This window comes from Nipponia nippon, unplaced genomic scaffold (assembly GCF_047370975.1).
Source record: "Nipponia nippon isolate SJK-2023a ecotype South Korea unplaced genomic scaffold, ASM4737097v1 scaffold_4, whole genome shotgun sequence".
NCBI lineage: Eukaryota > Metazoa > Chordata > Aves > Pelecaniformes > Threskiornithidae > Nipponia > Nipponia nippon.
The window spans coordinates 53,235,169-53,249,463 of NW_028262358.1; the positions used below are offsets into that span (position 1 = coordinate 53,235,169).

At 41.9% G+C, this 14,295-nt stretch overlaps 1 protein-coding gene across 3 annotated transcripts in view; it reads right to left on the bottom strand.

Annotated features, from left to right (window-relative positions):
* Nucleotides 1-6,127, bottom strand: part of EPM2A (EPM2A glucan phosphatase, laforin) — a 44,983-nt gene extending 38,856 nt beyond the window's left edge. For 2 of the 3 annotated variants that reach the window (XR_015708351.1, XM_087775423.1), the window contains exon 1: nucleotides 5,800-6,127. Coding sequence is in view for 2 of the 3 variants with exons in the window: in XM_087775423.1 (XP_087631549.1) it covers nucleotides 5,800-6,061 (262 nt within the window). In the remaining variant the exon portion in view is untranslated. Of the gene's footprint in view, nucleotides 1-4,405; nucleotides 5,288-5,799 lie in introns of those variants that run through there. The other variant, XM_087775425.1, reaches the window with a different exon arrangement.
* Nucleotides 6,128-14,295: the final 8,168 nt, after the last annotated feature.

A 14,295-nucleotide genomic window follows, 5' to 3' on the forward strand; every position in this document is an offset into this window, starting at 1 on the left:
GGTTGAATTAAATATTTTTTAGTCTATTAGTCTACTCCTAAGAGAATTCTTTTTATAGTTTTAATTATGCCAGGATTAGAACTAAATGGTTTACAAGAAAGTCCTCCTCAGCACTTAATGCTGTTAATCAACAAGGTTTTTTTTCTTTTTCTTTCTTTTTAGTCAGAGATGAGAAAGTAAGAATTTTCAAAGGCAACTTTCAAAAACATGTGTTTTATTTCTCTCTCTAGGTCTGCGTAGGCACAGGTGTTTCTCAGTGGGAGCTGCTACCGTACTAAGAGTTTTTCACCAAATGCCCAGTCTAATGATGTAGATTAAGCAAGAGAAAAACAACTAAAAGGGAATTCAGCTCATGTGAAAAAGAGGTTCTTCTCAGACAGATGGTGGAAATAAGAATAAAGGAAATGCAGATGATAGAGTAACGGCTGACAGCAACAAAACGTATAACGTAACAGTCTTCCTAACTGCTTTGAAACTCTCTGTGGCATTGTACTGTATATTACTGATTGTTACTTTCTACCATACCAGAAAAGACTACTGAACTTTAGGCAGGAAACGAGCTACATCAAAATAGAAATCGTGGCAAAGTCTTAACCAAAGTATCATCCCAGTCACTTTACTTACCACTTCTTAGTGCTTTTCACCACTGAAAATAAATTCTCGACCCATACTGCATGCTGCTGTCACTTGAAAGTGAGGGCAGGGAGTGAAGTGGGGGATGGGAAAAAGGGTAAATAAATAAAGTATTTGCATAAACAATGCATTTATTGTAATTTTACCGGTATAACCACAAATGCTTTAATTAGGGTCTCACAGCAGTCAGAGCTGGCTCCTGATTATCGCTGCAGCTAGGAATTGACACATACCTGCCAAATCCAGAGGAATGCACGTGTACACACTTATTCTTCTAATTTTGCAGTTTCATGGGCAACTCTCCATTGTTTTATTAATCTCCAGCAGTCTGCTGGTTAATGCTGACATACACATAGGAAATAATGAAAAACTTGCTACCAATTACACTACAATCCATGCTAAGCATGTGTCTTGAGGGAGTTGAGGACAAAACACCAGGAGCTATTGCACTTTGTAAACAAAATTTTCTCTCCAATCATTAAAAATGTATTGGGTACTAGATTTCAAAGTTATCCACTTTTACTCATAAAGCTTCCTCACATCTGAAAGGTGTTAAGGCATCTAGCACTGTCCAGGAGGCAACAGCCTTGCATGAACAACATGCATATTATGCACAATTATTCAACTATCAACATCCAATTGCACTTTATGCTCCTTCCTAGTCACTACCTACTTCAGAACAAGACTGGGGTGGAGGAAGCAAGTAAAGCCCTGGATTACTTTCAAAAGCAGAACAGATTACATCAAATACTGATGCAATGTGCAAGTAGCTGCAAGAAACTAGGCAGTCACTGGCTATACACAGGTAAAATGGCGACACCCAGTGGGAACAATACTACATAAAATATCTGCATTAAAAGAGGTATGAAGAAACATTACCCTCTCCAGGTTTTGTTGTTTGTTTTTTTTTTTCTTCTTCTTTTTTTAATAATAGCACTGCTATCTAATTTGGGGATCTGTAGATTAGCTTTGGCAAAGAGAGAGAGATGCATCTCAGTTACAGAAAAATAATGTTGCATCCAACTGTACTTCTCCAGAACGGCCTCAAAGAATTTTTACATTGCTTTATCCCGCTATGGCTTAGCCCCAAGTATTTTTTATTCTGTTACAATCTCTCCAACTCGAATGGCAACTAGGTATTAACTTCCCATACAGTCTTCAAAGAATCTCCCCCATTAAAATAAGAAATTATACCCGTTTTGTTCCACAGAGTCAAGGCCAAGAAGTGAGACTGTTTTAGGTTTCAACACACTGCCACTTTAAAAATGAAATTTTAATGTGCCTTACTATCACCAATGTTTTCAGCCAATCAAGTGCTCAACCCTTGAAAGCTATGAGCAAATTTTACTTCTGATATTTTCACTAATTATATTACAATATTATGAAAACCTTTATTAGTCCACAAACGTACCGGTCTTTTTGAACTATCATCAGAAGTGTACGCTGTCCAACAGATGGCTTAAACCATAACTAACAAGCTCACAGGAGCATGAACTGGAAATGTTGGGAGGCCAACACAGCAAGCCAGGGGCTGTGTAACCTCACTGTTTATAAATCAAACTGTGTTGTATTGTTTGTTTTGAGCCCTGGAGAAACCACAGAGAACAACAGCAGCAGGTAAGTGCAAACAAGACATCTCCTTATCTCTCCTCCCCCTTCCCCAAAACTAGAGACAGGGTGTTTTGGAAGGAATAAGGCTCTGCTCACCCGTACGAATTACTAGAATGTAGGTTGATAGTGCTTTTCAGCTTTAACTGGTAATACTGTACCTGTCAAGCTTCAAGCAAGCACCAACTACATCAAACTAATGTTATGTGAAAATGGATCAACATTTTAGAATATAAGCTTATACTTTTTATATATATTTTTCCCCTTCTCAAAACATAAGGTGTCAATAGACTGTATTCCATCATCTCAAAATACAGTTTGGGGCATACCCTTAGTAACTCCTCTTTCCTTCTATAGAACACATACCTACAGTTTATTTAAACCAGAGTAAAGGGGGAAAAAAGGCATAGATGAGTGTTCAAGCATAAATTCACAAAAATAAATTCAAGCGTAAGTTTCATCTTGCATTTATTCAGTTTTGACAGTAGGCACAATATACTTTTACTTTCCAAGCTGAAAGAGACACGTAAATAAACAAAGTTCTGAAGAATCTACATCAAAAACAAAGTACACAGAAAGACACAAAGGATGCAGTTGGGGTGGGGGGGAAGGTATATAGATTCATTTATTTTTCCTAATGGGTGAACCTATTCCCAGGTTCTAAAGCTCAACATGATCAACCTGTTTTCCACAGATGCTGTAGCACAGTTGGAAACCCTCCTGGATAACAGGCCTTTCAGCTGAGCTCAGGGCAGTTAAGCAAAGTACCATCCCTGAAGAAACCTCACTTGGGCCAGAGCGCATACAGGCATCACATGATTTGAGCCAGAAGAGCACAAGGGCTTTAAGTGACAGGCCCTGGATGCAGCACCATCACCGTCTCCTCTCCCACCTCGCCCTCCTAGAGAGGGGAACCAGTTCCCTCCAGACACAAGCAACAAGCCAGCAACTCTCCCGCAGGCCAAGCCTTGCCTGCAGGCTTCCTACCAGACCACCTGGAAGAACCCAAAAGACAGAGAACACTGGCCCGTGACTTTGACTCTTCTAGCCTGCAGAAACAAATGTCCTCACCTTATCGTTCCGTTTCCTGATTGCACTGGAACGGCTGTAAGGATGAACTAAATTTATACTCAAAACATATGATGCAACATGTACTGTAGTTATTATAAAAATAATATGCATTACTAGTGGAATTCTCACATGAAGAATACTAATAAAAAACTGGGAGTAATTTTCTTAAATATAGCACATTATTTCACATCCAATATATGTAAACATCTGACATCCATAATTGGACAGGAGTTTCTCTGGTTACAAATGCCTCAACTCATAAATTTAGAGCAAGTATCATTCTGCACCTTCCTCTATTCCTCATGACCATGTCTTCAAAATTGCAGATGTTCTGTAACTGCTCAACGTCTCCCAAAGCACATTTTAATTCTGAACACATAGGATACTAAAGAGCCAAAGCATAGCATTTTCTTATTACCAAAAAATAGTTTTGTTCTTTTTTTTAAAACAGGTAGCTGTCTTTTCAAACTGGGATTTTTACAAGAATAAACAGATGACAGCCAAAACTGTTATTGATCTACATTTGGGAAAAAAAAAATATCATTAAAACAAATGACATAAAAAACCCCCTGCAAGATCTTACTTAATTATTGGATAGAAAAACATCCTTAAGCTCCCTTCATGTAATACACGAAGAACAATACATTTCAGGGTTTAAGCAGGTTTAGTTCTTTCCAGTAAATAACAACTTAGAAAAAAGTGGTTGATATGAATGACTAATTAAAAAAAACCCCTCTGCATTTGGATGATATGCCTGTTTGTTTTCTATCATTCTAGCTAAGCAATAAGCTTAAACCACTGAGCATTCACAATGACAAGAACAAAATCCCACAGAGGTTAATCCTAAAACTGCATCAGTAGCACTACTGTCAAAACAGCATATGTTTATTACTCAACAGACTACATTTACTAAATGCGCTCCCAGGTATGGACAAATACCTTGAGATATCATTACTTCCGAACTAGACAGTAACCATCGCCTTACAATCTCAGATTCTCTACAGACTGCAACACTCTTATGACTTCTATATTCTGTGTGGTGAGGACCTCTTTATATTCCAGTATCACTGGCATACTATGTACAACTTGGCACCTTCAAAAGAGACCCAATCCTGCTTCCTTGGACAGATGCAAAGGTTTTTATTCCATAAATTCACTTTTCCTGCATTTCTGCAAAAGAAAAACATGGTTAAAACAGGCAGAATATACTATTTATTTCAGTTGCTAAATAAAACAATTACTATTACACGGTGTAAATAGTATTTCGTGATGTAAACTTCTGTGAATGTACTATTAACACGTAGTCTTTTATTAGCATAAAGAAGAAAAAACAAATGCAACAGTTATGATGACATGCATGTTTTAGTCTATATGACAGAATGGCAGTTTAGAAGTGTGATATGTATTCTTAAAATGGGTGAAGAGCAACTGCTCTACAATGTGTTATTCAGTATATGGATTATAAAACTATTTTATAAGTTAAAAAAAACCCTCACAAATTACCTAGTCATCTGTCTTCCTTTCACCAAGTCCGATCCATTCCCCAGTGACAAGAGGCATATTTAGAGCTCTACTTGACTCGGCATACAATTGTATGAGCGTTCTCTTTTATTTAAGGTACTTAAAATAAATATACTAGAACAGCACATGGAAACTGACTAGAGTTATTCAACATTTGACAAGACAAAACAGGAGAAAACCGTGGTGGAAGCACTACTGAAACAGCAGGAAGACTGGAAAAGCTGCGACAGAACTTTTCCCTATGTTTTTTTCAGCAATTCCGATGGTAAAATTTACCAGCCTGAAAATGCCATCATGATATGTCAGCTTACTGAAATAAAGTAACAAATCACACCCTAATGCATAAGTAGGAAATTCTGAGTTCTTTACTTCTGGGGAAAGAAAGAAAAGAAAACATCTGGACCACGGATGCCTAAAATAAGAAAAAAACAACGAAACTGTTTCAAAGAACTTTTACCAACCTAGAAGAGCAGCTTCCTTCTGCATTCACTCTCCTCCATCACACGCTTAAAAAATGTTTTTGTTAGCGAGTGCTCGCGTCATGTCACGACAGCCTAGGAGGTTCTAGCTGCAAGGGTAATTCAGGCCTTCCCCGTACAGGAGGCGGCCGACACCGCCTCCGCCGACAGCACCAAGCTCTGGGTACGGCCCGTGTGACGGGACACCCCTCCCGGCCCGCGGGCGACGCTCCGGGGCAGCGGGCGAGAGGCGCAGCGTCCCCCGAGGAGGGGCGCCCCCACCGCCGCTCTGCCCGCGCCGAGCCCACCCGGGCCGCGGCGACAACCACCGAGCGCGCGGGCCCCACCCGCCGCCAACGGCAGCGGCGGCCCCGCCCAGCCGCCGGCGCGCGGCCCCGGGAGCGCGGGCACGTCCTCGCAGCCCGAGCGCTGGGGGGGGGGGGGGTGCGAAGGGGCGGCGCGAGGGGGGGGAAGGGCGGGCCGTCGCCGCCGCGCGCCCGTCCGTTACCTTCCCAGAGGAGATCGCCGCCCTGCCGCCGGAGGAACTTGTACCAGAAGGGGCTGGGGGCGTCCTCGTCCGGCAGCGCCACCTCCGCCAGCCACAGCGCGGGCTCCCGGGCGGGCAGCGGGGCGGTCGGCCGCGCCGGCTTCATGGGCACGGCGCGCTGCGGGTCCCACTGGCCCAGCTCCGGCCGCGAGCCGGCCACCAGGAGCACCCCGCCGCCCTCCGTCATGCGGGCCGGCAGCACCACGCCGAAACGGAACAGCATGGCGGGCAGCCGCCTCCGTCCCCGTCCCCCGGCAGCCTCGTCCGGCAGGCCGCGCCGCCGCTAGGGGGCCGCGCCTGGACCCCACTTCCGGCGGGGGGCCGGGGCCGGGGGCGGGACGGCGGCCCCAGGCGCCCGGTTGGCGGGGCCGGGCAGCGGCTCGGTCCGTCAGAGCTTTGCCCGGTATGGGTTTTTTTTCGGTGTTCGCCTGCCCGCACGCACGTAGCCGAGAGGACTTCCCTCCCGAAATACCGCTTGCGGGTTAAAACAGCACCTGCCAGGGATAGCCTCCTAAAATTAGGACTGGAACGGAGACTTATCTCTGCAGGTAAATACTAGGTTTCCAGGTTGCAGAAGGCTGCACGTTATGTATACTGACTTTCACAAGTGAGTAGTATTACTTCGTTAAATGAAGCTGCTGCAGTTGCTCCTGAGAGCCCAGACTTAATTTAGCGCAGCAAACACATCATTAAATAACTACCAGACGCGCAGCATTACAAACAAGGTTTAGCCTCACATAACACTAAGTGTCCACGATGTTTATATCTTCTCCGCAGACAGGCAGCCAGTCGTGGTGAGACCAGAAATGTGAAATACTGGGGGAGGTTAGAAAGCTTCAAAAAATTCTGTAGGTCCCAACTGCACGCATTCTGTTTTGCCCTTCTGGCTGTATTTTGGCAACTCCTACATGTAGCAATATTCAGGGCTCGCAAAGAATGACTGAGAAAGAGGATGCAATCCAACCACTTATAAGGCAGCTCTTGTCTGAATACGCCCATTTCAGAAGCGTTTAAGGACAGAAACAGAGGCGTGGTAACTTTATTTAGGTCAAGTTCTGGGAACAGGATGAAGGCCTTTCAATGAGTCAAAAGAAATCCTGCCTCAAAAGATGGCTGCTTGTTTCCTGCATTCAGGGGTGATGACACACTGAAGTGTATGTACTGCCAAATTTATTTTTAAGAGTGCTTTATCTCATTTTCACTGATCCTCATTGAACTTGTGTAAAAGTGATATGCCACCACTTTTCCAGACATAACCAAAGCTAAGGGAATTCTGGCGGTCATCCATGCATTTTCCAGTAGCACTGCTGCCTTTGTGGAACAGAGCATTACATTTTCATCTTTGCTTTCGCTCAACCTTACAGTCGAGTTACCCATAACCTATCTCATAATTGTCTTTCAAATATCTACCCCTTTACCATACACCTTCGTTTTAGTCATATGGGCAGTACAGAATGTAACAATGAACTTCAGGGTTTTAACCCAAAGTTCAAGCTTGACAGTAGCCCTAAAAGCACTCCAGCATATTGTGTCTACGTAAAACCATGTGCTTCCGTTCATTCCAGTCACAGTCCCAGCTAAGAAACTGCAGGATCCAACAAGACATCTGATAATTGATAGTTTAGTTCCTGGCTGTTGTTTAAGCCTCAATGTAAAGAGAAACCAGCAACACGTGTACCTTTAGACAAATCTGAACTTCTTTGTGCCTGTAAGTGCAGAATCCTCATCTTAGACCTGTAAGCCATGTGGAATAATGAAAAAATTGTTCTTTAGACTCTGATGTGCCAAATACTAGCTTTGAAAACAATTCAGTCTGTTTCTTCTCCAGGTTCTGCCTTAATCCATTTGGTGCCTGATGTTAGATTAAGGTTAAAGACGACAGAAAGTGACCAGCTTGACTTCCTGCTCTTTCCTCAAAAACCCTAGTTCAGATTAGGGTTAGCACTGAGAGATCAAACAAGAAAGGCTGAAAAACTGGATTTATTGCTGGATCCTGCAAGACTGGGATAAAAACTAGAACTGGTGATTGGCTTGGGACTCTAAACTCCTAGGGCTTGGGGACAGTGGGAATAGAAGACCAATTTTTATTGATGAATGAATTTCTATTGATACCAAGTTGTGGACCCTTGAGTGAGGGCTATATACAGGATAAAATGGATTCTCGTTAGATCTGAGACTGGTGAGCTATAGGTACCATAAGGTTTGGGTTTAAGCTCAGAAGCAAAGGCAAATGTGTGTTTTTTCCATTGCTAGGTTTGCGTGGTCTATGGATTTGTCATCTCTGGATGGAATTTTAGCTAGAGTAAAGGTGGGGCGGGCGGGATGGGATGTTACGTTTACTGTTATTGTTTGGGATTGCAGGAGTTGAAGAAGTACTTCCACTGTTAGGCCTTTGCCATAACCCTAAATTTAGTTTTGTCACCCTAAGCCTCCTAAGGAATTAACAATAAACTGGTTTTCCTTTACCAAAATGGTCCCTTATTGTAGTACTGCCTGACCGGTGCTCTTCCCTGCAGTCCTCAACACTATTCTCAAACCTAAAAGCTTTCCCTATAATCCAGTCATCTTTTACAGCCACAAAATTAAACGTGACCATTCCTTTTTTTTTCCTCATTCCAACTTGGCAGGCCTTACAGGTCCCATCAAAAACCTTTGGCATAAAGGGGCCAAAACCCTAATAATCAAGTTGCTTTTAACTGTCCCAGAAACTATTGTTAACTGCTCATTCTTGTGGGAACAAACTACCGTCTTAGTGGTCTGTCTGAACTGTAATAATAAACATTGTGCTGTTGTGTCCTTAACAGCTGTTGAGGATCTAGCAATATACTTACACCTACAGCATCTACTGAGTGGAAGCCTCGATCTACCTCAAACCTAGCAGTAGACTAGCAACACAGGGATGCTTAGTGCCAAATTTCTTTTAGAGCCTTCAGTTTAATGTCACTGGTACCATCCCAGGTGTTTGTCAATGCTGACTGTGTTTCGGTGGTGGGTTGACCCTGGCTGGATGCCAGGTGCCCACCCAAGCCGCTCTATCACTCCCCTCCTCAGCTGGACAGGGGAGAGAAAATATAACGCAAGGCTTGTGACCCGCGGGGTCACAACTCCTGCCAGCAAACCTGCTCTCTGCTCTGGCGCCTGGAGCACCTCCTCCCCCTCCTTCTTCACTGACCTTGGCGTCTGCAGGGCTGTTTCTCTCACATGTTCTCATTCCTCTCTCCAGCTGCAATTGCTGTTGCGCAGTAACTTCTCTCCCTTCTTAAATACGTTATCCCAGAGGCGCTACAACCATCGCTGATGGGCTTGGCCTTGGCCAGCGGCGGGTCCGTCTTGGAGCCGGCTGGCATTGGCTCTATTGGACACAGGGGAAGCTTCTAGCAGCTTCTCACAGAAGCCACCCCAGTAGCTGCCCCCTGCTACCAAAACCTTGCCACGCAAACCCAATGCTGTTTCTAACTGGCTAAATGGGGAGAATTGTATAAAAAGGATGTATTATTCTTCCACAGCAGTAGTATCTGAGAAGGGACTCTAGAGACGGCAATCTCTGCAAGAATCAATTGCTTTGCGGTATTTCTCCTAAATCGTACTGATGGGTCTAGCCTTATGTAATTTCCAGCTAATTAGCCTTTATGTCTGGTTTATTGTCCCAGATTTGTGCAGGTGGTGGAGATTTCACAGGAGGAATCGCCGAGGCGGTGTACCAACTGTAACATCAGCAGTTTTATCTTCAGTTTCTGCCCAATTGCTGGAGCTAAAAGGGTTCTAAGGAAAAGCTTGAACGACCAGAAACTGGAGCTGTGATTTTACTTACGTACACATAAAACATGTTTAACGGCATTTTCTGTTGATATGCACTAAACTTTTGCAGAACCACAAATCTAACTTTCTACATAGGCCCCTACTGAAATACTAAGGCTGAGATTCTGTGTTCATACAAATCCCATTGCTGTGGATGATTAACCAGTCAGGAGAGAGATGTTTATAGTTTTCTTATGCTACAGAAGTCCCTCTAATTTCTTATACTGTCTCTTCCTGGCATTAAACTGTTCTGGTATTTTTGTGCCCTCAAGAGTTTCAAACCGTTTGTTACATTCGGGAAACTTGGACAAAGTGTTACTGGCTGAAATTATAATAAAGACACTACTCAAGAAGTTTGACAGTATACAGCAGTCCAAAATTCAGTTTTCCAAGTGGAAAGTCATATTTTTCTTCACAATTTTCTTACTTGAAAAGTGTCTACTAGGTATAGAAATAGTACACAGTTATCTGAACAGTGTCAATACTACTAAAATGACAGATGAACTTAATACTTGAATGTCGGGGTAGCCTGTGTCTGTAGTGTACATGTTCTTTACTGATTACACATTTTTTACAGTGTGGGCCAGTTTGCTGCTTGGCACAGCTTTATCTGTTGTTGCTCTACAGTGATCTCAAACGATCATATTTCCAAGTAGGGGATGCTGTAGCGAAGACAGAGTTTGAAAAACAAAACCAAAACACAAATACTGAAAGGATCTGGTTGGAGAAGGGAGGAGGGGTGGGGGGTGTCCCTGGTTGCAAGTGGTGGGTGATGTTTAGATTAGCTGTGCTCCTTCCTAGACTAGCCTTTCTTCCCTTTTTAGGTCATTTTCTTTCTTGTAAAGATACGAAGAAAGTGTTACTGCAATTTCCAAATGTTTGTGCTAATTATAGAAAAGAGAAAGGCAGCACACTGCACAGTCTTGCTTGTAAAAGGGAAAACATAATATTGTGGTAAGCTGATTTAGATGTATTAGTGATTTCGGCAAAATGCTCATTGCTGAAAAATTTAGACAGCCTATGTTTCTTCAAAGAGAATGAACTAAATATAAAAATAACTAGTGTAGTGCAAAGAATTTAAGACCACTCTTTCAACTGAAAGCTGATCATGTTGATTAATAGTCTAAACTAATCAGTGATCTATGGATCCAGACCTTCTAACTGAAGTCTAACTGTCCTTCTCGTGATAATTCTGATAGAAGTATGAACTAATGCTTTCACTGTTTGTTCTAATTTGACAGTACAGCAGCCAAGAAAAGAAAAGCTGAGATTTTACCTTTATAGTCTGAAGACTGACAGAAGACTAAGCAATTTAAGAATCTGTTACGAGATAAACACTGCTATTCTCATTGTTTAGTTTTAGGTGCTGTGTCAGATAACTGCATGAACTGTTTTAGCTGCTTAGTGCTAGTAGCAGCATTTTATGCAAACTAAGCTACAGAAATTCTGGCATGACTGACCATTTTAGGAATTGTGTTGGAGAATTATATTGTAATAATAGGTAGGACACTGCAGGAGATTATTTTCACTTTTGCACAGGGTTTCGTATGGCATATTTCCTTAAAGAAAAAAAAAAAAGTTTGTTATTTTTAGAAGTAACTAGGCAGCATAAATATGCAATAACATTACAGTAAACATTACAGGAACACATACAGGAATAACTGTTCTAGTAGGTTTGTTTTTTCAAAATCCAGTAAAAATATAAAGCCATCTCTGCATCCTCCCCAGCCTCCGATGTCTTGGGAGCTGGAGAAAGTCCCAACATATTTCACCAGAGGGCCCTTTCAGCATGCCGTATCAGCCTCATCGATGCCCAGCTATCAACACATATCGCGGGCAAGCCCAGCACACAGCTCCTTTCCTGCTTCAAGCACAGTGACCCACACAGTGCTTGGAGGGACACTCCAGGCCAGCCCCACATATCTGTGGAGTGTCTGCACCAGGGTAATATGTCCCCAGGCAAACCCAGAGTTCTGGTAGCCCTCACAGCAACGTGGCTCTTCTGCCTGGCACAAAGGGACCGAAGAGAGGCCAAGGATTTACTTGGAGGGCTTGTGTAAACTCCTCTAGGAGAGTGAAGATTTGATGATTGCAAAGTACCTTGAGCTTCTTGAGCGAAAACCAGCGTGTAACAGTAAATCATTACAAAGCCAACTCACTATAAGGTACATTGTTTGAAACCTGCCTTTTACCACCAATGGTATGCCAAGTTTCTCATTAAAATACCTACCTCAGGGAAAAAAAGTGTTTCAGCCCTTTTGAAACAAGGCACAGTATAAAACCAAACACTTGACTGTATGGAATACCAGAACTTTATTCCATTAGTTAGGAGAGTGCAATCATCTGACCCAAAATTGATGTGCAATACGACAGATGAATTTTTCAGTACAAGACTGTGCCTTTTTTTGTGGAGACTTACATCATCCTTCCACTTCCAAAAGCAGATGCACACAGACCCTAGTAACCCTGCTCCAGTCTAATGCACCATCGGTAACTGAGCATGGTTTCAGTGTTGTAGGACCCCCAACAAATTATTGGTTGATAGAAAGGTCCTGTGTGTTAGACTCCTGTGACCATTTTAAGAAAAAGTTACTGGTTAGTTTTCATTATGCAGACTTTTTTCTTGCAAGTGTTTTATGTACGACCAACAATACTTGAGCAAGTCACACACAGCATCAGAAGGCAAAAATCTGGCACAGTCTTTAAGATCATAGCCTCACTTAAGTATTATAAGTTATGCATAATTTGCTATCTTCAGAATATAAATGACTAAATTATTGATCTTGAATTCAGGAACAATAAAAATCCAGTTGCTGTTGTGTAAAAGGTGAGAGAATGCACTTGGTAGTTTGCGAAGCAACCATGGGAAAGAAAGTTAAACAAGAAAAGTGTCTTCTCAATATGCTCTTAAGCAATACATTTCTAGCTCCAAAGCTGACTAGAGCTTAATGTGCACCAATAAAAAAATGCAAGTCTTGCAAAAAAGACTTCTGACTAGATTTTAAGGAAGTTAGAAATAGACCATTTCATTGTATAATAATTAAATAGCTTTGTTTCCTTTACTGTTTCAAAAAAAAGTAAGCAAACACAGACTGAGGGATGCTATCCCTAAAGTCACAACCTGTATAACAGAAAAGGGAACAGAGGATGAAATGTAGAGAGATGTTTTAAGTATGGAGTTAGATTTATTATATCGATATCTATATTTATATCTATATTTATTACATCTATATCTATATTATATCTATCTCTACTTACTATAAGTATAGTGTTAGATTTAAGTATACAATTCTTAGTGGTTATTATATGCTCCTCGTAATACAAGAAATCCAACTTACTGGTGACTGACCTTAGCAATCAATTTCTTTCTCCAATTACATTAAAAAATAATAACAACTTAAAGCCTTTTTCTTAGACTGAAACTGGATCAAAAAATCCAGAAGTTATCTTTAGATCAACAAACTACCTTTAAGGTCTAGGTAAAGTGGCAGCAAAAAGAAAAGAAATATCCAGAGACCACCCTGCTTCCCACGTGACAGTCCCACCACACACACAAAATAAGAGGAGGTTGTATCATCAGCCAGATCTAATAAAGAAGTAGATTTAACGCTCAGGTGGATAATAGCGTACAGAGTATCTACTTGGTTATCCTCTTTCCTTGTATGAATATGTTGCTGTATCAGCGTATCCATCCAATACATTGCTGCTGCTTCCTCATCTTGTTGGTTTCATGTATTTACCAATTTTTCAACTGTACATTTCTTGTTTCTCTTTTAAAGAAACTTTCTTTATTTCAGCCGATTTGGCAAGCTTCATTGAATTCGCTTACCTGACACACAAATAATCCTTGCTGAGGAACAAACACTGTTTTCATCCAGCCATAAAGAAATCCTTGAAAATGGGAATTGCAGTCTAGAATGAGTGTGTAAACAGCCTGAAACTTAGCAACCTTCCACAGGTCATGGCAACAGCTTGCAGCCAAGCGCCAGAAGATGTGTATGACATACTTTGGAGACTAGATCATAGACAGGGGACTCCTGCTACTTAATTTGGTGTGTGTATGTTGCTGTGTACCATAGTGACCTGTTTCCACTTGAGCTCAAGTTCTCCCACAGATGCCTTTCCATTAGCACAGCTAGTCCCTCAAGGTAATCCCAACACGGAACCCACAGCTGGCTGCTCAAGAGCTGTACCTGGCCCGTAAGGCACCAGCTGGCCACTTCTTGGTTTTCTCTTCACCTGTTTTGAAGGAATAAGAGTTTGGAGATCAGCCTGAAAATGGATCAGTTGTGGTACTGAACAATATTACAATAGCCTTTGAAGTATGAGGATATGTACTGCATTATAAGCTTATGAATAGTCTCCTTGTAGAGTTACACTTGTCTTACATGTACATATTACGTTGTCTTGAACAGCTATGCGCACACTTCCATTTTCAAATGAAATTATCTTTCTCAGTACTTACTTTTTGCTCCTTACTGCATGAAAATATAATTATACAAGCTGTCTGAAACTTCTTATGTCGTCTGCCCTCCACCAAGTGGTTTTAAGTTTACTGAAAAATGGCACCTAGGTCTAATTGTCCTACTTAGATTCCTTCTTGGTTTACTTGTATGCATTAAGTCACCTGCACACTTACACAGGCACAATATTCTCAAA